The sequence below is a fragment of the Zootoca vivipara genome, chromosome 15 (genome assembly GCF_963506605.1).
Source record: "Zootoca vivipara chromosome 15, rZooViv1.1, whole genome shotgun sequence".
NCBI classification, from domain to species: Eukaryota; Metazoa; Chordata; class Lepidosauria; order Squamata; family Lacertidae; genus Zootoca; species Zootoca vivipara.
In genome coordinates, this window is record NC_083290.1 from 14480826 (window position 1) to 14504804 (window position 23979).

Genomic DNA, 23979 nt, shown 5'->3' on the forward strand with positions numbered 1-23979 from the left:
GTTCCAGGACAAGTTACAGCAATAAAACACAGTATTTAAAACAATTTAAAAAACTTACAACCATAAAATGAGTCGTAAAAATAGATATCTCAAGTGTCAAAAGCCAGAGTAAAGAGCTATGTCTTCAGCATCCTCTGAAAGCTGTATAATGCAGGCATAAAGTGCACCACAGCTTAGGGGCCACCACAGAGAAGGCCCTCTCCCCCCCTAGAGCCTCTAGGGTGCAGGAATCACCAAGAGGGCCCCCTCTGCCAATCTCAGCACACATGTTGAAAACTGCAGAAGTGTTGCTGTGATGGAACTGCCAAAGGCAGCGAAGTGCTAGAAAGCCCATGAGGTACTAGGTAGAAAACAGGTTTGTGGCAGTGTGGTACTAGGCAACGAAGGTTGAGCGTTCATGCTGAAGCTTCAGATTCAATGCTGCGTTCAGCTGTGACGCTTCTGCTGGGCCCTTTCCCTCACCCATTTGTTGCAAGACCGTAGCGGGAATGTGACTTCCTTTCCACGTGGAAACACATTACCGCAATGCCAAACGGAATAATGCCAAGGTTCTGCAATAGGTGGGTCAAGGAGATGTGATCCCCCACAAAAGAGGCACTGCCAACAGGCAAGGAGAGGTAACAGGTGAACAGCTCGTGAAGTTGTAGGAGCCAATGCTCAGTAGCTCAAGATCCTGAGGGAGAAGCTTTACATTGATGGTCAGTCCACACTAACTCCACAAAGGCTCAGCTGCGGAGGAGAAATGACCCCTGGAGAGGACTGTGAGGTGGGCGGCGCCTCACCTCAAAAAGTGCTCTTGTGATTGGGTGCTGCTTGGGGGCTTCCCATTGGTGCATCGGGTTGGCCAATGTGATAACAGGATGCTGGACTGATGCAGGATGCTCTTCTTAGGTCCGGAATTGGACTCAAGAGGATGAGATGGAGGAGGAGGAGGAGTGGAGATCACGCCCCCCCCCAAAAAATTATCCTGATACTGCAGGAGAGGGGGAAGGCAGCACTGAATTACAACAGGACTTTGAGGGAGGTCACAGCTCAGAGATAGATGAACGGAGAAGTTGGGCAGTGTTGGAAGGGGGGGGGCTGCAAAGGGGCAGCCAAATGACATGTTGTCACTGAAGAGTATTTCTTATCCCCCCCCCTTCTGCCAGAACGCGGCATTCGTTGAGAGTGCAGGAACAACGGAATCCGAGGACCATATGGGAAGGTGCTGTTGCTAGGAAGGAGGGAGGAGGAGCCCAGTTTGGAGCAACGCCATTGTTAAGGCTCGTTGCGTTCGTTTGTCTCTCGCTATTCAGACTGATTAAAATTCATTAAAAAAGAACTCTACCTCGTTTTCTCCACCCTTGCTGCAATTGGAGCAGGAATAGCTTTCCCAAAGCCTTGGCAGGTTCTTAAGAGAAGTTCCCCCTGTTTTTTGTCCACTCCACAGTAACCAGTAACCAGCTTTGGGACAAAGATGGAAGACAGAAGAGCAGACGGCTTGAAGTTGAATGGGGTGTGGGCAGCTGTTAAAGGAAGCTTGGTCTCCATACGGCAGAGCTTTCCGGACTTTTCATGTTGGTGACACACTTTTTAGACATGCGTCATTTCGCGATGCAGTAATTCAGTTTTACTAGCAATCCAGTGGTTAAACTAACCCCTTTCCAGCCCCGGGAGGAGCATGGGGAGTGTTCACGCTACACACTGCAGCCGACACACAGTTTGGAAAGCTCTGCCATAAGTTACCAGAGCCAATGGAAGGGCCCACCGCCACGCCCCCTCCCCTATAATGCTTCTCGATTGGCTAGATTGCCAACCCGTCCTCTTCCAATCAACATGGTGCAAGAAGCTGTATTGCCTGCCCACTCCGTGTCGTGATTTGTCAGGCACCTGATATTCTTCTTCTTTTGCATCAAGAGGGATTCTCTTAGGCTTCACCTACTCCTTTAAAAAAGAAACAAAAGTCCGCTTGCGACAAAATGAAAGGTCAACTTCCAACACCGTCAAGCATCTGATCCACAAATGCTGAATCAAGTTCTGGACTTTGGGAAGTTTGCTATGAAAGCCATTGAAATTTCTGCAGCTCAGACCACCGCCTGGTTGAGGGCCGCATCCTGGCAACCTAGCCACCCTAACTGGGAGGCCCATTTCCCACTTTCCACCACCCTCAGCGTATCTGGGTTGAATTTCCAGAACTGGTCATTTCGGAAGAAGTAAACGAAGCCGTCGGGACGCGTGAGAGCGCCATTTGCCATGGCAGGCACCCCTCCCCAATCTTTCAGGCTCCTGGGGTAGTACGGCTCCACTTGGAGGGACTCTCCGCTCACCATATAGTATTTGGGACCTTTGAAAAGAACCAGATGGTGGAGAGGCTGGAAATAGAGCGCTGTGTCGGGGTGTCGGGGGAGGTCCCCAGTGCTGCTGCACTTCTGGGGGAAGCCGGCATCCAGGGAAGAGCCTTTGTAGCGCCAGCACCGGCCACCTGCAGGGGGAGACAGAGAGCAGGGTGAGGCAAGGCAGGACTTCCTGGCAGTAAGAAAAGTTCAACAGTGGAATGGGCTCCTTTGGAAGGTGGTGGCCTATCCTTCGTGGGAGAGGTTCTCAAACACAGCTTGGATGGCCATCTGTCAGGGATTCTTTAGCTGTGATTCCTGCAATTCCCTTGGGCTCCCTTCCACCTCTATAATTCTATGGTTCTTTTAATTAGGCAGGACTGGGTTCTAGCTGTGGCCCTCCAGACGTGGTGCTGGACTCCAGGTCCCATCAGCCCCAACAACCAGCATAGCTAATGATAGCTGGAGTCCAAGAAGCTAGAATCATAGAATTGTGGTGTTGGAAGGGGTCATCTAGTCCAGCCCCCTGCAATGCATGAATCTTTTGCCCAATGTGGGGCTCGAACCCACAACCCTGAGATTAAGAGTCTCATGCTCTACCACCTGTCCTATCCCTCCAGTGTTGTTGTGCTGAAGTATAAAGACAATACTTTTGGAGACTAAGAAAATGTCTAAACACACACACACACACACACACACAGAGAGAGAGAGAGAGAGAGAGAGAGAGAGAGAGAGAGAGAGAGAGAGAGAGAGAGAGAGGAAGGTTTAATTTATGTTCCCCAAGACTTATGATCTTTAAGTTTAAAAGAGTCCAAAGAGTCTAGAGCAGTGGTTCTCAAACTTTTTTGGGCCACCGCCCCCTCGGTTCCATAAACTCACCCCATGGGTTTGCATGACCCACTAAGGAAGACCATAACACAATAAATTTCAAAAGAGTAACCATTAATTGCACACTTATTCAAAATCCAATTGCCTCTTAGCCCCCTCTGGTGAATCTCACTGCTCCCCTGGGGCAGTGCCCCACATATTTTAGGAGCCACTGACCTAGAGATGAGAGAGTGAGAGTGAGAGTGAGAGAGAGAGAGTGAGAGAGAGAGAGAGAGAGAGAGAGAGAGAATGAACTTGAAGATGAACTAAAAATCATTCAACGCTCTGCCCCCAAATGAACTTAATTCACAATAAGTTCACCTGGCAATTCTGGGAACTGAATTCAGGGAAGGTCAGAGATCTTTTGACTATTCTGAAGAACTTTGTTCAGCTGAACTTGTTCGTTCCAAGCGCTGTATCAGGTGACGGGGAGAGCAGGAAACTGATCCAGCGTCAACATCAAGCCCGGAAGTACTGACACTGTTTACTACGCCCCACTTTCTTTCTGATTTTAATAAAAGCATTTCCTAGTTAGCAATGGCTGGCCAGGTATGTACAAGGTTACAGGTGCTGCTTTTATTCTTTTGACTTAAAAAAAAACAAAGCAGGACATCCCTTTCTGCAACAGAAAGGAACATTTCTAAGTGTGCTTACGCCATCAGGGCAGCATGAAGCAAAGCCTGCTTTTATTCCTGTAGACATAAAATGTGAAACTGCACATGCTCAGAGGACTTATTTCCTCCTCCTTTTTTTGTCTGCCAAGGTTGACAAACCGAGGTTTTTTAAAAGAGATTTTGGCCTAGCAGGAAGGTAGAAGTATGGAATGCAGGTAGTGTGTGTGTGGAGGGGGAAGAAATGTTAATTGTATGCTTTACAAATGACATAATACACATGGCTATCTAAGCCGCAATCCCCATAAAAGTTCATTAAGTCCTGGATACTAGAATTCCAGACTGCAGCTCAGCTAACAGCCAGGAGATGGCGGCAGGGTTTACCTTATGATCCTAACAACGCAAATCTAAAACACATTTAATTTAATGGGAAGCCAATGCTCCGGCATTCAAAGAGAATTTGATTTTGAGTAAGCAGGTATATGACTAGAGTCTTGGAGCAGGTGCTAAGACTCTGAACAACAGGGATCCCAGCTTAAATTTATATAGACCAGTGGGGTAAGATGACGGAGCTTGGAAACAGAAGTCCTTGGTTTGAATCTCAGGTGTGAGCTCTCTAGATATGTGGTTCCCAAATGGTGGTCTGCGGACCCCGGGAGGTCTACGTAACTCCCCCAGGGTGTCCGTGGCACCATTCACATAACAAATACTACCGCAGAGATATCAAAATTGTCAAAAGTCCGTGGCTTGGCTTTTGAAAAAGTACATAGTACTAGGCTAATCGGGAACCACTGATCTAGATTCCCTGTTCAGACTCAATCTTCCCAATAAAAAAATGGGTGTGATAAAGACAGTGGTGCCTCGCTAGACGAATTTAATTCGTTCCACGGGTCAATTCGTATAATGAAAAATTCGTCTAGCGAATCCCATAGGAATGCATTGAAATTTTTTTTTTGCCCATAGGAACGCATTAATTGAATTTCAATGCATTCCTATGGGAAACCGCGATTCGCTAGACGAATTTTTCACAAAACAAATTCGTCTTGCGAGGCAACCTCCGCTCAAAAAATCTCTTCGTTAAGCGAAAAATTCGTCTTACAGGGCATTCGTCTAGCGAGGCACCACTGTACTGGGCAACCACTACAGCAGGGATGGTGGACCTTTGGCTCAGAGGCCAAACGTGTGACTCTAGGCCTTTCTATCTGGCCCTCAGTATTCTCCACACCTTCACCAACCCTACTTTCCCCCTCCTCCCCCTTGAGTGCCTCTTGCCCGCCTGGTAACTTCTCTGGTATCTTGATAATCGTTAGCATGTTCTTGAAAGGCAGGGCACTGCTTTTACGTCCAAATCACAGATGGGAAGATGGAGGCTTACAAAGAGAGGAGCCTTCCTATGGTCATTGGGAAGTGCCAGGATGATGTTAAGATCTGTACTGTGGACTCCCCACCTCACAGACAACTCCAGTCAAGCTACCTTTGAAGAAATAGAACTTCCCATCTTCCTCAGAGAAGGTTGCAGCATCAATGGTGGACGGGAGCCCCGGCCACATGGCTCGGAGCAAGACTGGACCAGTCGCGTTACCTCCTTTGGATACAATCCAGTAATGGCCGCCTTTGAATATATAGAGATTGTCTTCCAAGTCTGTTCAAAAATAAAGAGAAGGTGCGTGAGAGGGTCCTGTGTCTTTGAGCAAGAGATCAGAAACCCAGGAAATGAGGGTTCCTACAGGAATATACAGTGGTACTGTACCTCAGGTTACAGATGCTTCAGGTTACAGACTCCACTAACCCAGAAATAGTACCTCAGGTTAAGAACTTTGCTTCAAGATGAGAACAGAAATTGTGCGGCGGTTGCGCAGTGACAGCGGGAGGCTCCATTAGCTAGTGGTACCTCAGGTTAAGAACAGTTTCAGGTTAAGAACGGACCTCCAGAACGAATTAAGTTCTTAACCCGAGGTACCACTGTATCAACATAAGAAGAGCTAGCTGGATCAGGCCATTGGCCCATCTAGTCCAGCATCTTCTTACAGTCGCCAACCAGATGGTTGTGGGAAGCCTACAAGCAGGACCCGAGCTCAAGAGCCCTCCCCCTCCTGTGGTTTCCAGCAACTGGTATTCAGAAGCACAGCTGCCTCTGGCTGTGGAGTCAAGAGCATAGGCATATTGGCTAATAGCTGCCCATAGATTTATCCTCCATGACTTTGTTCAATCATTTTTTTAAAACCACCACTGCCCCTCTGAGGAAACAAGTTCCATAGTTTAATTATATGAAGAAGGACTTCCTTTTATCTGTCCTGAATCTTCCAACCTTCAGCTTTGTGGGATGTCCACAACTTTTCGTACTTGGACAGAGGGAGGAAAACTTTCCTCTGTTCACCTTCTCACAATTGTATGAACTTCTAGTGTTCTCTTACTCACATTTTTTCTAAAACTAAAAAGTTCCAATTGCTGTAACCTTTCTTTACACGGGAGTCATGGCATTCCCTTGATCACTTTGGTTGCCCTTTTCTGAACCTTTAAATATCCCTTTTGAGATGAGGTGACGAGAAGAGCACAACTCTGATTGAGGAATTTACTTGGGTTGATGGGGGGGGTGTCTGGACCCCCCCCCCCGAATCTGCCCCAGTGGATCATGTCGTGAGAGTAGAATCTACCCCAAGTGCACTTTCAATTGCATATTTTACCCAGAAGTAAACATAATCCTTCCTGGATATTGCCACCTGCATAGTAGCAAACATGCCGGTTATCCTTTATAGGTTGGGTATGTTGTTTCTAGGTAGAAAAAGATTGTGAAACATATGGAAGAAACTCCAACACAAATGGATCCTGGGAAGAAGACTGAAGTGGTTACAGTGTCCTCTTTCTAAAAACAGAACAGGGCATAAATTATCCCCCAGAAATTCCCAACAGAGTCCTCTGTTTGGGGAATGTTTTCGTCCCAACCAGTGGAAAATACTGGGATAAAAAAACCACACACTTCCCATGCAGTTTTCCACAGAAAAACTGATGCAGGGAAACAAAAAATTAAAGTGCCCTTCTCCTGACACAACATACACACAACTTTGTTTAGGGATAATTTGTGTAGCCTGAGATCCATTGGAATTTGGCTTCCCTTAGGGAAATGCCCCAGAAAGCAGTCTGTGCAAAGTTTCTTACAGCACAGTCCTAACCATGTTTACCCAGAAATATGTCCTATTGAACATATGGGGCTTACTCCCAGCTAAGTGGGGTTAGGATCACGGTCTGCTGAAGAACCTGTTAAGGAGCTTTATTAATTTACACTTCGTTTATCTAAGCATATAAAAACCATCTCTCTTAGTTAGCAGGGTGGGGTACAAAATAAGGCACCCAGAGTGGCTGGGGAAATCCAGCCAGATGGGCGGGATATAAATAATAAATTGATGATGATGATGATGATGATGATGATGACACACAAACTCCAGAAAGGTCATTCTACCATAGGTGAAAAGAAATGAAAAAAATCAAAGTATTTAATCCAATCAAAACAACTCTGAAAGGCTGTGCTTAATGCAATAGGACAGCCTCCACAGGGAATTTTACTGTCCAAGTTTGGTCCTTTGGCCACCACCCTGCACCCATTCTCCAGTGATGCCCTGTCTCTTACCCATGGTTATGGCATCAAAGAACGACCAGCAGTAATGAGAACTGTGGTCACCGCCCTGGTGCTCAGTGCCTTCAAGATCTTGGCTCCAGTCCTGGAAGTGAGCAAATAATTTTCCTGGGAGCTGGACCACAGACCCCCGGGAAGGCTTGCCTGCCAAAAAGAAATCACAAGCTCCCATCAGAACAGTCACCGGGCTTGAGCGTCTATTCTCGGAAAGTGCTCATGGACAGTGCCTATGTTGAACCTCGTGTGTTCAGAAGCAGTGTACTGCCGGGCTAGAAATAAAATTTAAAAATCTGGTTCCAGGAAAGCTAAATTGTGCAACTTGATTGAAACATGCAAACATGTGGTGTTTAGCTCTGCAACCTGTCCCGGGCTTAAGGCTCAGGGTGGGTCAGGATCGAAGCAGAGGGGGAAGGGCACACTTTGTGTATATATCAGGCAAAGTTGCATAAGAAACACAATCATCCTTCATAATCCACACGCTTCTGAATTCTGCAATGCAGTTTCTCAGCTAAGCTGCTGTGATTGCTGCATTGCAAGGGTTTGAGACAGGTGACCCTTGGGGTCCCTTCGAATTCCACAATTCATTGATTCTATAATTCTTAGTACTGCAGTGTATACAAAAATGTATATATAAGTGAAAGCAACATAAAAATGCACTATATTAGGCAAAATTGCATAGTAGAATGTGAGCGTTAGCAGAAATGTTGCACTAAAATGCTGGTGCTTTTCATGAGGACTTTAAAAGAAAATCTGCAAAATGTTGTGGAAATGAACATAAGAATGGAAAAATTAGAAACTGAGGACATCTTCCCCCCTGCACGTTTACAGCACCACAGTATCACATGGGTTTCCCCAAAGAATCATGAGAAGTTTGCTAAAAGTGCTGAGAGTTGTTTGGCTGCCCTTTTCCCCCTTGCACATCTCCCAGGGTGGTTTAATTTTTCACAGGGTACTCTGGGAATCGTAGCTCTGGGAGGGGAATAATGGAGTCCCCTAACAACTCTCAACACCCTGAAGAAACTACAGCTCCCAGAATTCTTTAGGAGAAGCCATGACTGTTTGAAGTGGTTTCATGGTGCTTTAAATGTATGGGACGAAGGTGGCCCGAGAGAGACAAAAACTGCCAGATTCAAGCATCCCTAGTTCCCATCTCCATTCATATGATTCACATGGTTGGAAAGGACCTCAAAGCTCATCCACAATTCCCTGCTAGGTGATTAGCCGGCCTCTGCTTAAAAACCCCTAACAAAGGTGTGGAAAATGATGTACGTATATCCATACAGTTTTGTGCTGAGAACTCACCACCTTCCAGGGCAGTTGGTGCAACTGTCAAACAATCCCTAGTTTACAGCAGTTCAGCATCATCCCACTTGAGAAACCATGGATCTGTGTTCCTCCTCCTTAAGAAAACAGGTACAGGATGTGGTAGTGGTGAGAGCCAGTGGGGTGTAGTGGTTAGTGTGTGAGACTAGGACCTGGGAGAGACCAGGGTTCAAATCCCCCACTTGACCATGAAGTTCATTGGCTGGGACCTTGGTGTTCAGTCCTTGCCTCTCAGCCTGGTCTACCGCTCAGGCTTGTCGTGCGGATTAAATGAGGGGAGAGAATTACGTATGCCACCTTGAGCTCCTTGGATGAAGAGGTGAGATTTAAAGACAATAAAATAACAATACATCATGAGTGAGCCACATTTACCGTATAAGTTCTGGACAGACAGGATGTCATCCCAGTTCAGGACAAAATCCTTGCCCAGCTTCTTGTAGTAAGGGGACATGAGGGCACTGCGCACAGGGGAGTGCTCCAGGCCCAGCGTGTGGCCGATCTCATGTGCCACCACCACAAAGAGGTTGCGCCCCTTTCTGCTGTCCAGTGACCACCTCTCGTCATTGTCGAAGTGAGCCTCGCCCCGGCGGGGGAAGAAGGCATGTGCCAGGGCGCCCCCTGGGGGGTGAGAGAGGAGACGCCATTAGACCTCCCAAGCGCAATGTTCTCATCCACACATTAAAAGACAGGAGTCCTCTTTTCTGCGACCCGTCTTCTGCGGAGACCGAATGATTCCTTCTGTTTATCAAAAATACTTGTTAACCACCCTTCATTTTCGACACAGGCAATGCAAGGCGTGGATTAAACTAATCATGCCAAAAATCATGTTTAAAAAATGAATAATTCTTGAACCCCGGTCCCTGTGGTAGTTCTCCCGGCCAATGAAATCGACTCAAATCCTGCTCTTCTTCACTAGAAGCCGGTCAGACTCAACTTGCTAAAGTTTACATTGGGAAGTTTACATTGGGTCCCTCTAGGCATTGGTGGCTTGGGAGGGTGTGAGGCATTGCCTTGCCCGAGCATTTAATGGGATCAAAGAATTTTAGGATCGGAAGGGACCCCCAAGGGTCATCAGTTCCAACCCCCTGCAATGCAGGAATCTCAGCTGAAGAATCCCCAATGTACGGTCATACAACCTCTGCTCAAAAACTTCCAGTGAAGGGGAGTCCACCACAGAGGGTTCTAACAAGAGATTTCAAAACAAGACCATGTGGATGTTGTGTGATCTCCGTCAATACACTTTGTAAATAAAACTAGCACACTGCACTTCACATGCCTCTCTGCAGCGAGGCTACCTTATCAACCTGTGACTCTTACATCCAAAACGTCCCTTGGAGGTATCTATTTTATTATGATCCCTGTAAAAGTGAATCGAGCTTTGCTTTCTGTTTCTTTTATTCATGCACAGTTAATTTCTTTGTTGTCTTCATAGCTGCCAAGTTTTCCCTTTTCTCGCAAGGAAGCCTATTCAGCATAAGGGAATTTCCCTTAAAAAAAGGGAGAACTTGGCAGCTATGGTTGTCTTGTTTGTGCTCTGTTGTTTTTGAACACTCAATCAGCACAACTGTCAAAGAAACGATCAGGGGTCCCTAACCTTTTTTTGGGGGGGGGGGTCCCAGAGGCATATTTGGAAATCTGGTTAACTGCCATGGACACTGCAAAATACCCATTTCACCAAAGCCCCAAACCAAACCTTCCCGATGAGGATTGGCAAAACACTTGGCAGCACAGTCTTGCCTTGGAAGTCAAATGGAATCCGTTCCGAAAGTCTGTTTGCCTTCCAAAACATTCGAAAAACAAAACGCGGCTTCTGATTGGCTGCAGGAAGCTCCTGCAGCCAATTGGAAGCCGCAGAAGCCCCGTCAGACGTTCGACTTCCAAAAATAGTTCGCAAACCGGAACAGTCACTTCCGGGTTTGCGATGTTCAGGAGCCAAAACATTTGGAAACTAAGCTGTTCGACTTCCAAGGTACGACTGTACCTGGAGATGCTATCAGTGATTGAAGCTGGGACTATTCCACTATTGGGCCATTGCCCTTCCAGAAGGCATGGGTGGGAGACTTGCAGCTCTCTCTGGGTTTTGTGGTACTCCCAACCCCTACCAGCATCACCCAGCCTGGCCAGCATCAAAGGATTATTGACGTTAGGGGCCCGGCAACATTTGGAAAACATGGGCTTTGCCATCCCTGTTCCAAGGGCTTACAAAGGGAGGACAGGAGTACCTGGTCCATCAAAGGCGTTGTCCACACCATCGTTGTGGTCCCCATGGAAGAAGGTCAGGCGGATGTCAGCGGGATCCCCGGCAGCCTCCCAGAAAACCAAAGAGGAGACATTGCTCCAGAGCTCAAAGGCTGCTTTCACTGCCTGGCGCACCTGCTGCTCAGGTAAGTACCAGGGCCAGTTCACCAACCGGTAAGTCAGGTGTCGCTTGTACCATTTGCCACCTATGAAAAAGAAGAGACAGAATCATAGATCAGAGGAGTTGAAAGGTACCCAAAGGGTCATCTCGTCCAACCCCCAGCAATGCAGGAATCACAGCTCAAGAATACCTGACACGTGACCATCCAGCCTCTGCTTTAAAATCTCCTACGAAGGAGACTTCAGTGCCTTCCAAGCGAGTCCGCTCCACTGACAAACAGCTCTTACTGTCACAAAGTTCTTCCTAAAGCTCATTTGAAGTCCTCGTGAAAATCCACCAGCATTTTAGTGTAAATCCCTCCTAATATTCACAATTTTGTATTCAATGTATCCTAACACACAGGCAATTTTGCCTGATCTAATGAATTTTTGAGCATTGCTTTCACTAATATCGGCATTTTTATGCACCTTGTACCCTAAGATCTGCATTTTTCCCTACCCATTATTCAGCTGCAGAACTGCACCCCAAAATTTGGAAGAGAGTGCATAGCTGTGTTTCAGTTTGTGTGTTGTTTTGGAAATGGCAAAATCAGGTAGGTTCCCTTTTAAACATGAACTGAATCAGACTCCTCTCCCCTCCTAACTCCAGACAAAGAGACAAGAAAATATTCTTTTAGCTTGAAAACCTCTTACAAAAATGTTTCCACTCTGTTGGGGGGGGAGGGCTGGCTTCCTGCTAGGACACAGGATAAACAATGAGCTCACAAGAACGACTGAGGCAGATGTCAAGGGAGCCTAGAATACCTCCGATTGGGGCTGGGAGGGAATTAAATAATATTATCATTATCATTTATCTGTTTATGTGCTGGTTACAGTGCACATGCATATAATAATATGCAAAGATTGCTTGTCTTTTTAACAGATCGAGTAAACAAATAACTCTCTCTTCTGAGAATCATAGAATCAGAGAATTTTACTTTCTGGGACGGAATAAAAACTCCATGCTGATAAACTTGATATCAAGATTTTCAGAATAAAAAAATTCCTTCAGTAGCACCTTAAAGACCAACTAAGTTTTTATTTTGGTATGAGCTTTCATGTGCATGCACACTTCATCAGATTTTTATTTTGTTTCGACTCAGACCAACACGGCTATCTACCTGTAACTAAGATTTTCAGACTATTCCCTTGGACACTGTCAAGAGCCTGATGCTTGTCAAGACATGTAATCAGGCACTCTCTCCTATGGCGATTAAAAAATGTCTCTAGGCGACTGGGCTGGAAGACTTATAAAATGGTAAACATGAACTGGTCCTCCCCCCACCCCCCAGCCTCAAATGACTAATGCAGGCTAGCAAACAATTGTTGTGGCCTTGGGACTTTCTGTGTGCCCCCCCCCCCAAAAAATCTCCCATTGCAACCTGCAGCAGGGCTGAAAAGTCACACCTAACTCTGGGCGTGGTGCAAACCTGTTTTAACTCCCCCGAAGCAATTGCAGTGATTAAGATTCCCTTCTTGAAACATGACTCAAACATCTGAGCGCTGCCCTCCAGGATCCCTGGAATGGATTCAAGCTGTAGTCATGTTCCCAGAGGGAAGATACACATATTTCTAAATGCCAAGCCAATCCCAGGCGTGTTTCTTTGCAGGAGTGAGTTGGAGGGCAGTGGAGAAGCAGTTAAGATGGAGCTAAGATGGATTTGGTCCGGAGGGTCCTTCTGGTGCAAAACTCTTCTGTTTGTCCTGTGATTTCTAGGTGAGGATCAAAGATGTTTTTCTTGTGTCCCGCTGCTCCCCCCCCAAAAAAAAACCCCTGCTGTTTACTCCTGAATCAAAACAAACATCCATTAGACTCTCCCTGCCCATTGGGGCACCTGGTTGACCACCAGGAGACCAGGGTGCTGGACTTTTGGCCTGATCCAACTGCAGGGGTCTTCTTACATCATTTTGCATTAAGTGCTAAGCTGTCAGTCCCCCCAAGTTGTTGCTACATTATACAGCGCTATCCCACCGACATATAGTAAGGCTTAGTTGCAGAAGGGCGTGAGAAAGCAGGAGTCATGCCAACAGAGTGGGCTGCTTCATGTCAGAAAGGACAGACATGTGAAAACAACACAGAGGCAAATCAGGCCGCAGAGTCCTGGCTTTTTCTTCCCCTGCCGTCAGGAACAGATGCTGCCTTGTCAGGCACAGTTTGAGGCCTCCTAGAGCAATTGCCTAATCTCCCCATTTTACATTTCCCATGGCTAGCCTAAAGCACAGCTGCTCGTTCCGCTGTCTAGGAAAGATCTCCAGGCAGGGGATTTGGTAAACAGGGAAAGTCCAGTCCCAGCACTGGATTTTCCCAATGCACAAGAATATTCCTCAGAGCTTACTTTAACTGCTCCTAAAAACAATACCCTGCCTGCGGCTTTCATGGTGCAAAGTGCTGGCTGTGAACTATGACATCCTAAATAGTTCAGGAGAACCAGAACGCCCAGAAGACTGACAAACCTGCCTGGTCTTTAAGATGCCCCCCCAGGCCATTCTTTCCCACTTGTCAAGCTTAGCATGGCCAGATGTCCTGCTTGACAACAGGGCTGGGCGATATCTGGTTCTCAACAGCGTGATATATCAGCAGCTAAATATCGTGATATACTGCTATATCACGATGTCTGGAATGTATCTTGGCTACTTCTTCCTTCCCACCTTAGGGGAGAAAGAAGCAGGCGAGAGACATTGCCCAGCACTCCAGCTGAGCAAGCCCCCATACCACTCTGGCTCACACAAGCTGGAGGGGCAGGGAGGCTTCCTTAAACTGCTCAGCTGGGGGGCAGGAAGCTCCAGGAGTGACCAACTGGAAGGAAGAGGCAGCCAGCCCACCCAGGTGGAGGTGGAAGCAGGCAGGCAGGCAGGCAGAGCCTGAGAAGGTTCCGGGTGAGCACCTTCTCAGCCTCCGTCTGCCTGCCTGCGCCTTTGCCATCTGCAGGCAATTTGAGCTGGCAGTACATTGTGGCTGCCCGGGCACTGCAATGTATTGCTAGCTCAAAATGTCCGAAACTGGTATTGCGATCTAAATGTCATACTGGCTTCAGACGATTTGCCAAGATATTGCCCAGCTCTACTTGACAGTCCTCTTTCTGAAGGCCTTCCTGGCTCAAGTGTGGGTTTAAGACAGGCGTCCCCAAATTTCGGCACTCCAGATGTTTTGGACTACAATTCCCATCTTCCCAGACCACTGGTCCTGTTAGCTAGGGATCATGGGAGTTGTAGGCCAAAACATCTGGAGGGCCACAGTTTGGGGATGTCTGGTTTAAGATAAAGAAACATCAGAAGAACATCAGAAGAGCCTACTGGATCAGGCCAATGGCCCATCAAGTGCAGCATCCTGTTCTCACAGGGGCCAACCAGATGCCCCAGAGAGATACCTGCAGGCAGGATCCAAGCGCAAGAGCAGCACTCTCCCTTCCTGTGGTTTCCAGCAACTTTAAGGCCATCTAGGTTGGTGGCATCACTGCCTCCTGTGGCAGTGAGTTCCATCGCCTAACTACCGTACATGAAGGGAGAGTATCCAGGGCCTTGAAGTCACCCATCAACAGTGCCTGGGCAGCAAACCGTGCAGACACACAGCTCTCCTGGTCACTACCTTCCACTGTTATGAGATGCATTTCTATTTAAATGGTAGTCATCACTTCTAATTCTGCATCTGTAAGTCTAAAAATGTAGCAATAAGGAAATGCGATGCAAACCTGGCATGACTTCTTTCTGGAGGTGATACACTTCCTAATATTTTGGCAATGGGTAAGCAGCTACTCTAACTGAGAGTCTGTAAAGACCACAGAAAATTGCCTTAGAGTGAGTCAGACCATTGGTCCATCCAGCTCAGCATTGTCTGCACTGACCGGCAGCAGCTCGCCAGGTTTCTCACACACAAAATAATCCCAGCCCTGCTTGGAAGAAATAATGCTGTTGTCCAGGACTGAACCTGGGACCTTCTGCATGCAAAGCAGATGCTCTGCCACTGAGCCACAGCCCTTCCCCAGAGGGCTGCAATGGCTCTGACCCTGCAGCCTAACACAGTCAAGCACACTCAGCCACTGAATACTCCTGGTCCCATAGGAGGACAGTGAGGTCTGGTGACATTCGCCACCAGCCGGACATTTTCACTATCTTCCTATGTACATATGAATGTAAGGCTGTCGTCACGCAGCTTCCCACTGGAGGATTTGCAGTGCTGCATCACAATCCTGGATTTGCAAGACGTCAGGGTGGGATAGTGGAGCAAAAGAGAAAGCGGGCTGCCCCACACCAGAGGCCATGGCACGGGAGCGAGAAAAGAGGGGCACTGAGAGGGGGAAAGTGCTGCTTTAAAACAACGGCAGAGGAAAGCCCCAGAAAGACTTACTCTGATGAGAGAACCGTTTCCGACGCCTCCTCCTGACCGCCCTTCCCGAAAGCATCGAATCCACCCGGTCCTTCCATGCGGATCGGCTGTCTAGGTCATTCACGCCACATCGGGGGAGGCTCATGTGGCGGATGGTGGAGGCGTCGAGGGCACCGCTGAGGGGCAGGTGGTACACCCACTGGAATTCCCTGCAAGAGAGGAGGACTTGGTTGGCGCATGATGCTCGTTGGTCTAGGTCTCTAAGGTTGAGATCCGCATCATATACTGGAAACACATGGCTTCCCCAGGAGAGTCTGGGCACAGCAGCTTTCTCCTCACAAAACTACACTCCCAGTAGCCATAACCAACCACACTCTCCCAGATTCTTTGGGGGAAGAAGCCATGTGCTTTAAATGTATGGGGTGTGTGTGGCCTATGTCTGATTCTCACTTGGGATGCAAGAGGCCACAAGTTCCCCTGGGGAACTGAGGGCTGTACCTTGAAGGATGGGCCGCAGCTCAGGAGTAGAGCATCTGCTTTGCATGCAGACGGGCCCGGGTTCAATCGCCAATGGCATCTCCGGGGAGGGCTGGGAGGGACTCATGTCTGAACACCTGGAGGGCAGCTAGCCAGTCAGCGTGGACAATCCTGAGCTGGATGGACCTGTGGATAAGACAGCTTCCCATGTTCCCATTTACAATAGCCCTTTATTCAGATCTATGAGGACTAGAATCTTGCCTAATTTTGAGGGGAAGAGCTGTAGTAACAGAGGTGACCTTATGCATGCAAAAGGTCCCAGGTTCTTGGCTGTTTGGCAGCCCTGGTGCAAAATTTGCTTATTTATTATATTTATATGCCACCTTTTCTTCCGAGCAGCTCAAGGTGGTGTACACATGTTTCTCCCCTTTACTTCACCCTCACAACAACCCTGTGAGGTAGGTTAGGCTGAGGGGCAGGGACTGGCCCCCAGGGTCACCCAGCTGCGCTTCATGGCTGAATCAGGATTGGAAACCCTGGCCCCTCACCCAGACCAGCGCTCTAACCACTACACCTCACTGTCCCTGTTATGTATTAGTGTATATAGTTTTCCCTCAGGTCCTTGACAGTTGTTTTAGGAGGGAACTTTGAATTATGTTTGATACATTGTTTGAGCCAGCCTCTATAAAAGCAGGCCAGCTCGGCAATGCAGTTCAGTTCTGTTCCAGCTTCCAAATAAAGAGCTGCTTTGGAGAGATTGCTGTGTCGTCTGCTATGCTTACCCACAACTTAACACTGGCGACCGTCACCCTGCCATAAAGCAGTGGCGTCATATGATTGAAACACGCAATGTAACTTTATGGCTTTTGTTTTTTGAACAGGGAAGTACTTTCAATAGTGGGCTTTGGCGACGACACTGGGATAAGGGCGGAGGGAGAAAATTTAAATAATAATAATAATAAATTCTCAGAAGGAGTGTTTGAAGATGGCTGGAGTCCAGAATGCAGCAATGGCATTTCTGGAATCTTCCAGCTGGGCCCGAATTGCAACGTTTGTACAGATCTTGTCCTCCACAGGAGGCTAGGCCCATACAAGGGAAAACGACAGAGCAGAGCCTCAATGTGCTCCGAGCAAGAGAGAAAGCAGCATGGCTGAGAAGAACGTGATGGGTTTTACGAGTCGGGCTTGAGAATTGGGGGAGCTGCGATTCCAACGCGGCTGTCTTAAAGCAGAATGTCTTAGAGCAGTTGAAGTAAAATTAACATGCAGGCCTCCAGAATCTGCCTGGCGCTGTCCTCCCGAGGCAGCCCACTCACTCCGCGTCATAAGAGAGAGCAAGCAGGGAGACGACGCTTTAATAAAAAATGTGCATGTGTTAATTTATGGACCCCTCCACACAGGCGTTTTATTGTGGGCGTGTTCTGGTGTTCTGCAACAAGGCCTTGACGCAATAATAGTGCCCTAGTGGTGGGTTTATTCTGCTTTATGGGTCGTTCAGCAATGCTCCCCCACGGATGACACCTGAATGCTAATGCATCCGAATAGCTAGACAAGTACAAAACTCCAGAATGCTCATGGGGCAAAAGCTCCTCTCCTTCTGTCATAACACTAGAACCCGTGGGCAAGGGGGTGCCCTCGTGCCCTCAGACCTTGCAACATCATTGTGTGCCACAGTGCAGGAACCTGTAAGCCTCCTAATGTTGTTAGACTCCCATCAGCCCCAGTCAGCATGGTCAATGGCCAGGGACAATGGGCCTTGTAGTCCACAACTTCTGGTGGGCACCTCGTTGGCTAGCCCTGGACATATAAATAAAATGGAAGGAGGAGGAAGGGTCTGTCTCTGCATGCTCCATCCCACATTGACAAACTTGGGACAAGGCCAGGTTGACAATGGTGGCAGCCATAGGACAGTCGTCATACTTACCTAATGGCCTCTGAGAATTCAGCTGGATCCAACCCTCGTTGCATGGAGCCAAAGTAGCCATATTTTCTAAGGAACTTCTAAAATCAAAAGGAGAGGGGGGATTAAAAATTAGATCCAGATTGTCAGAAATTGTTGATCTTATGCACAGAGGATCCTACTGCCCAGAGATTATGCAGTAAATGTTAATATTATATTATATTATAATACAGTGGTACCTCGGTTTTCGAACGTAATCCATTCCGAAAGACCATTTGAGTTCCGAAATGTTCGAAACCCAAAAACTCAAAATGGAAGCCTCAAACCGGAAAGCTCAATACAGAAAACTCAATTCGGAAGCCGTGTGGTATGTTCGACTTCCAAGGCGCATTCGAAAACCGAAATGTTTGTCAACGGAGACATTCGAAAACCGAGCTACCACTGTGTTGATATGTTATGTTATGAGGCTTCCTCAACCTCGGCCCTCCAGATGTTTTTGGCCTACAACTCCCATGATCCCTAGCTAGCAGGACCAGTGGTCAGGGATGATGGGAATTGTAGTCTCAAAACATATGGAGGGCTGAGGTGGAGGAAGCCTGTATTGTATTGTATATTGTATTCTATATTGTATTCTATATTGTATTGTATTGTATTGTATTATTATAAATTCATACACCGCTTGATTGTAAGAAACCTCAAAGTGACTTACAAATAGAAGAAAACAAGGACATTTTTAGGGGGGAAAAACAAATTAAAACATTCAGAAAAATTAAACCAGCAATAAGCTGGTTTTCACAGGGGAGTAACATGTTCCCTGTAACTGGACCCAGTCAGCAGCCTGGTCGCAGCATTCTGGAACAGCTAAAGCTTCCAAACACTTTTCGGAGGCATGGTGGTGGATCTTGATGTCACTTCAATTTCTCTTTGTGCACCTTTTACTCCTGCCAGGAAGCAGTTCACCTTCCAAAGTGCAAAAAAAACCCTGAGCTTTTGTTTACAGCCCATTCAGTCAGGCTGAGCCTAGCCTCTTCATTCCAGAGTGAGTTTGTGTGCCGGCTCTGTTCTCCCTTCCCCTTATCAGCCCAGATTCTGGACATAAACACCGCCCCATGGAACAAAAAAGCAGAGGCCATAAATTTTTCCGTTTCTCTGGAGAGCCAGGCAGTCATCAGAGACCCTCCGCCCCAAGGCCTGCTAGATGTGAGATGCCACATACCTGGGACAGCAAACCTGGGGCGAGGGGGATGGAGAGGAGACAGGAGGGTCTTTGTTTTATTTTCATTTTTTGCTGCTATTCCTCTGTCCTTGCAGCAAAAGAGGGAAATCCAGGCAAAATGATGGGGGCGGGAATTATTGTTGTTGTTTCAATTTACAGTGCTACCTTGGGTTAAGAACTTAATACATTCTGGAGGTCCGTTCTTAACCTGAAACTGTTTTTAACCTGAGGTACCACTTTAGCTAATGGCTGCCGCACTGCCGGAGCACGATTTCTGTTCTCATCCTGAAGCAAAGTTCTTAACCCGAGGTACTATTTCTGGGTTAGCGGAGTCTGTAGCCTGAAGCGTCTGTAACCCGAGGTACCACTGTATTATGTGCCCTTCACCCTAAAGTGCCAGGATGGGTTACAATCTAAGACACAATATTAAAAACAATTTTAAAAGCTTACAATTACAAAAAAAATACAATCACAAAAACTCTAATAAAAAGTAACAAAAGTTCATACTATTGTTTAATATTAGATTTAGATTTCTAGTCTTTCTGCATTAGAAAGCTTCAAGACCATCTTCTAAAAAGAGATTAATAGAGAAACAGTTTAATATCCAAAAGTTTATAATCACGCACATTTCAACCCTATCAGGTCCTTCATCAGGTAAAGTGGAGATGGCATAACAAAATCCTAAGTATCTTTATCTTGTAATCCCCTGGTGAAGAACCTGGTAGGTCTGAAACATACGGGGGTACCTCGACTTACGAAGACATCCGTTCCGCGGCAGTCTTCGTAAGTCGAGGTTTTCGGTTCTCAAAGCGCCGCTTTGGCGCATGCGTGAAGCATGATTTTGCGCTTCGGCACATGGGCCAACTGTGCACGCCACTCTGCACAGGCACAGAGCGCACACGCTAGGCGCGCGCGGAGAAAAAACTTCCGGGGGTTGTCGACTTCGGAAGTCGAAACCTTCGGAAGTCGAAGCGTTCGGTTGTCGAGGTATGACTGTACATTTTAAGCAGCTTCAACGCACATTTAAAGAACATCTCCTTGAGGAATCCTGGGAATGGTAGTTTCCCTGCAACAGAATTACACTTCCGAGCACCCTTAACAACTACAGTTCCCAGGATTCTTTAGGGTTAGTCATATGATTCAAATGTGTGTAGAAGCTTTAATCATGCACACTTCTTCTGAAGTGTATCTGTATCTGAAGAAGTGTGCATGCACACGAAAGCTCATACCAATGACAAACTTAGTTGGTCTCTAGGGCTGGGTTAAAACACAGAGCCTAGGGCTTGCCGATCAGAAGGTCGGCACGTCAAAGTGCAAGTAGATAAATAGGTACCGCTACAGCGGGAAGGTAAACGGCGTTTCCGTGTGCTGCTCTGGTTCGCCAGAAGCGGCTTTGTCATGCTGGCCACATGACTTGGAAGCTGTACGCCGGCTCCCTCGGCCAATAATGTGAGATGAGCGCCGCAACCCGAGTCGGTCACGACTGGACCTAATGGTCAGGGATCCCTTTACCTTTCCCTTAAGGTGTTACTGGAAGGATTTTTTTTATTTTGTTTCGACTACGGCAGACCAGCACGGCTACCTACCTGTAACTATGATTAGATGAAGGCATCCAGCTGATTGATAGATAGATAGATAGATAGATAGATGATAGATAGATAGATAAGATTGATAGATAAGATGGATGACAGCTTTCAAGGCTCTGCCCTTGATCCTGAGGCCATAGCAAACAGCCTCTCTTAAGACTCCAAGCAGCCTCTCTCCCCACCCCCCCTGCTCTCCCTCCAAGCCTGCAAAGGAGGAAATGCCATTTTCTATAGAATATTCCATAAGGCAGGAAACAAACAGGAGACCTTTCCATAGCACTCTGCCTCTCAGATCCTTGTTTAGCATAATGGAGGATGGGCTGAATACAGACAAAAGAAAGCTCTCCAGATGGTGTGGGCCAGAGGCTGTGCTCAGAAAGCCACAGGCCAGGAAGGCATGTAAAGAAAGAGATGTATTGCGCACAGATGTATTGTGTGCTTTTTGTCTTGTTTATAAGGGATCTACTGTAGAGTTAGGAGTGAGTAATGAAGTGGCCACGTTTGCTGATGATGCGAAGTTGTTTGGAGTTAGAACAAAAAGAGATTGTGGGGAGTTCCAAAAGGACCTTTTTGAACTTAGTAGACAGGTGGCGAATTGGCAAATGCGATTCAATGTAAACAACTGTAAAGTGATGCACATTGGGAGTAACCAATCTTAATTTCACATATAGATTCACGGGGTGTGAACTGCCGGTGATGGACCAGGAATGAGACCTTGGGGTTGAAGTGGATAGCTCAATGGAGATGTCAACGCAGTGTGAGGCAGCCAGGAAAAAGGCAAACTCCATGCAAGGGATCATTAGGAAATGAAATGGAAATCATAGGACTGTAGAGCTGGAAGGGGCCACGGCGGTCAAAATAAAACTGCCAATATCATAATACCGTTATACAAATCTATGGTGAGACAGCATTTGGACACTGGTCATCTCACCTCAAAAAGGATGTTGTAGATCAGGGGTGGCCACCTCCCAAGAGACTCTGATCTACTCAGAGAGTTGAAAACTGGGAGTGATCTACCCCCTTTTGGGGGGTTCAGGTCAAAGCTGTTGAGTTTTTTTAAGGAAGGGAAGCCCTGGTTTTTTGGGTTTAGGTCAAACTTGTTGAGCTTCTTTTAGGAGGGAGGGAGGCCCATTTTTGTTTAGGGCTTCAGGTCATAGTTCAGCTTTTTTTAGGGAAATTTTGGGTGAGCTTTTTTTAGGGGTGCCAGTGATCTAGCAGTGATCTACCACAGACATCCAGTGATCTACTGGTAGATCACAATCTACCTGTTGGACGTGCCTGTTGTAGATCAAGGAGGGTGGAGTGACTCCCCTATGGTGAAAGGTTGTATGGTTTGGGACTTCTTAGTCTAGAGAATAGATGAGTAAGAGATGGCACGAAAGAAGTTTATAAAATGATATATGGCCACGGAGAAAGTGGACAGAGAAAAAATTTCCTCCCTCCCATAACACTAGAACTCATGGGCATCCAATGAAGTTGGAAAATAAAAGGACTTCTTCACACAGCTGAGAAACTATGGAACTCACTCCCACAAGAGAGATGCGCCAGGCCAGGCACCTTCATTGTACAGCTTCTGGAGAATGCTGAAGACACGCCTTTTTACCCTGTCTTTTGATACTTGAAGGGTGTATTTTTAGAGCCCTGCTTATTTCTGTAATTGTAAATTGCTTTAGTTTTTTTTAATTGTGTTTTAATTTGTTGCCCTGGAACATTAGGGAGAAGGGCAGGTAATTAAGAACAGACACACATCCCTTTGAATTCTAGGAAGATAGGAGACCGAGTCAGATCGTTGATCCATCTAGCTCAGTACTGTCTACACTGATGGGCAGAGGCTCTCCGGGATTTTAGACTGGGGAGTCTCTTCCAGCCCTACCTGGAGATGCCAGGGATTGAATTTGGGACCTTCTGCAAGCAAGACAGGTGCTCTAGCACTGAGCTACCGACCTTCACCTAAAAATAAAAAAAGATTCCAGTCCTCATGTCTCTGGATAAATGGCACAATTAAATAGGAACATGGGCAGTTGCTTCAAACTGAGTTAGACCATTGGGTCCATCTGGCTCAGTATTCCCTACACTAACTGGCAGAAGCTCCCCAAGATGCCAGGAATTGAACTTGGGACCTTCTGAATGCAAGACAGATGCTCTGACCACTGAGCTATGGTCCCTTCTCCGCTGTTCATGTCTGCAAATTTTGGAAGTTGTCACTCAGCTTCCTTTCCCAGCGGGGCATAACTCATAGCTCCCTGCTGGAATCTTGTAACTTTCTGCCACACATTTCTTCCTCTGATTTATGGCCCTTCCAGACAGCAATAGCATGATAGCATTGGGGATGCATCTCGGCACAAGCTAAATCAGAACAAACCTACCAATGATGCCCTGCTGTTGTGCCATAATTATTGCAGGAAACACCCACATTAAAATAAAATAAAAACCCACCTGGAGGTGCCCAGGAAGGCGATATTTCTCCGCATGCTGGTGTTTCTGAAAGTTGCAAAGGGCTCGGCCTCAGAGCATGGCATCTGAGCATGTGCAGAGTACTCTCTCTCTCTCTCTCTCTCACACACACACACACACACACACACACACACACACAATATTGAGTAAGCCCAGGTTTAAAAAACAGAAACTCATTTACATCCAGTTAGCCCAAAGAGTTCATGAGCACCTCTTTCTTGGGAAGAAATCTGGACATTAACCCCTCCCTTCCCAGGTCTTGGGAGCCTCACCTCCGCCTCCTGCTGGCTCCCAGCCCCCGCCCGGCCGAGCCCCGCGGTGTCTCCTCGGGAGTAGAGCCGCGATAGAAGCAGGAGAGCCAGGATCGGGGCTGCGGCCATCGCCCTGCCGGATGAGAGCTGCTCTCCGGAGCTCCGCTCAGCCTCCTTCTCTCCCTCCCATCCGGCGGCGCCGGCTGAGCACGCCCAGAGGAGACGGCAGGAAGGCAGGCAAGAAGCGGGCAGGCAGCTGCGGGGCTGAGCAGCCCCTTCCCTCGCACAGACACACAGAAACGCAACCTCGGCGACGCAGGCTTTCCCCTTTTCCTTAGTCTGGACCGCCTGAAGGAGCCACTCCCCTTCCCCACTCGGCGTCTTTTTGCACGGCAGGCAGAAATCCAACAGGGGTAGCCAACGCCCGTGCGTAGTGATCCGGCCCCTAATGAAACACCTCGAAGTTTTTGTTTTTTTTAATTTATACCAGGTTCAGCTTAGATCTGCTATTAGGATTTCAGATATACCATTACTCATTCATTAAATATTCTTTAAACAATAAGAATTGTTTAAATAATAAGAAATAAAGAGGGGGGGAGAAAAAGAAAAGAAATAGCAAGTAGATAGTTA

The 23979-nt window shown here is 47.2% G+C and overlaps 1 protein-coding gene across 1 annotated transcript; it reads right to left on the minus strand.

Annotated features, from left to right (window-relative positions):
* MMP28 (matrix metallopeptidase 28) lies at positions 1–23721 on the minus strand. The gene is made up of 8 exons (XM_035140090.2): positions 23371–23721; positions 17867–17943; positions 15487–15674; positions 10967–11188; positions 9117–9362; positions 7416–7565; positions 5265–5432; positions 1–2461 (listed from the first exon to the last, which is right to left on the minus strand). Exons 1-8 carry the CDS (start codon positions 23476–23478, stop codon positions 2064–2066), a joined length of 1557 nt encoding a protein of 518 aa, XP_034995981.1. The 5' UTR covers positions 23479–23721; the 3' UTR covers positions 1–2063.
* Positions 23722–23979: the final 258 nt, after the last annotated feature.

Coding starts and splice junctions, on each gene's coding strand:
- MMP28 (XM_035140090.2), bottom strand. CDS start 23,478: ATGGCCGCAGCCCCGATCCTGGCTCTCCTGCTTCTATCGCGGCTCTAC. Junction 11,189..15,486: donor GAAACGGTTCTCTCATCAGA/GTAAGTCTTTCT, acceptor TCTTTTTCATAG/GTGGCAAATGGTACAAGCGA. Junction 7,566..9,116: donor GTCTGTCCAGAACTTATACG/GTAAATGTGGCT, acceptor TCTTTTTGGCAG/GCAAGCCTTCCCGGGGGTCT.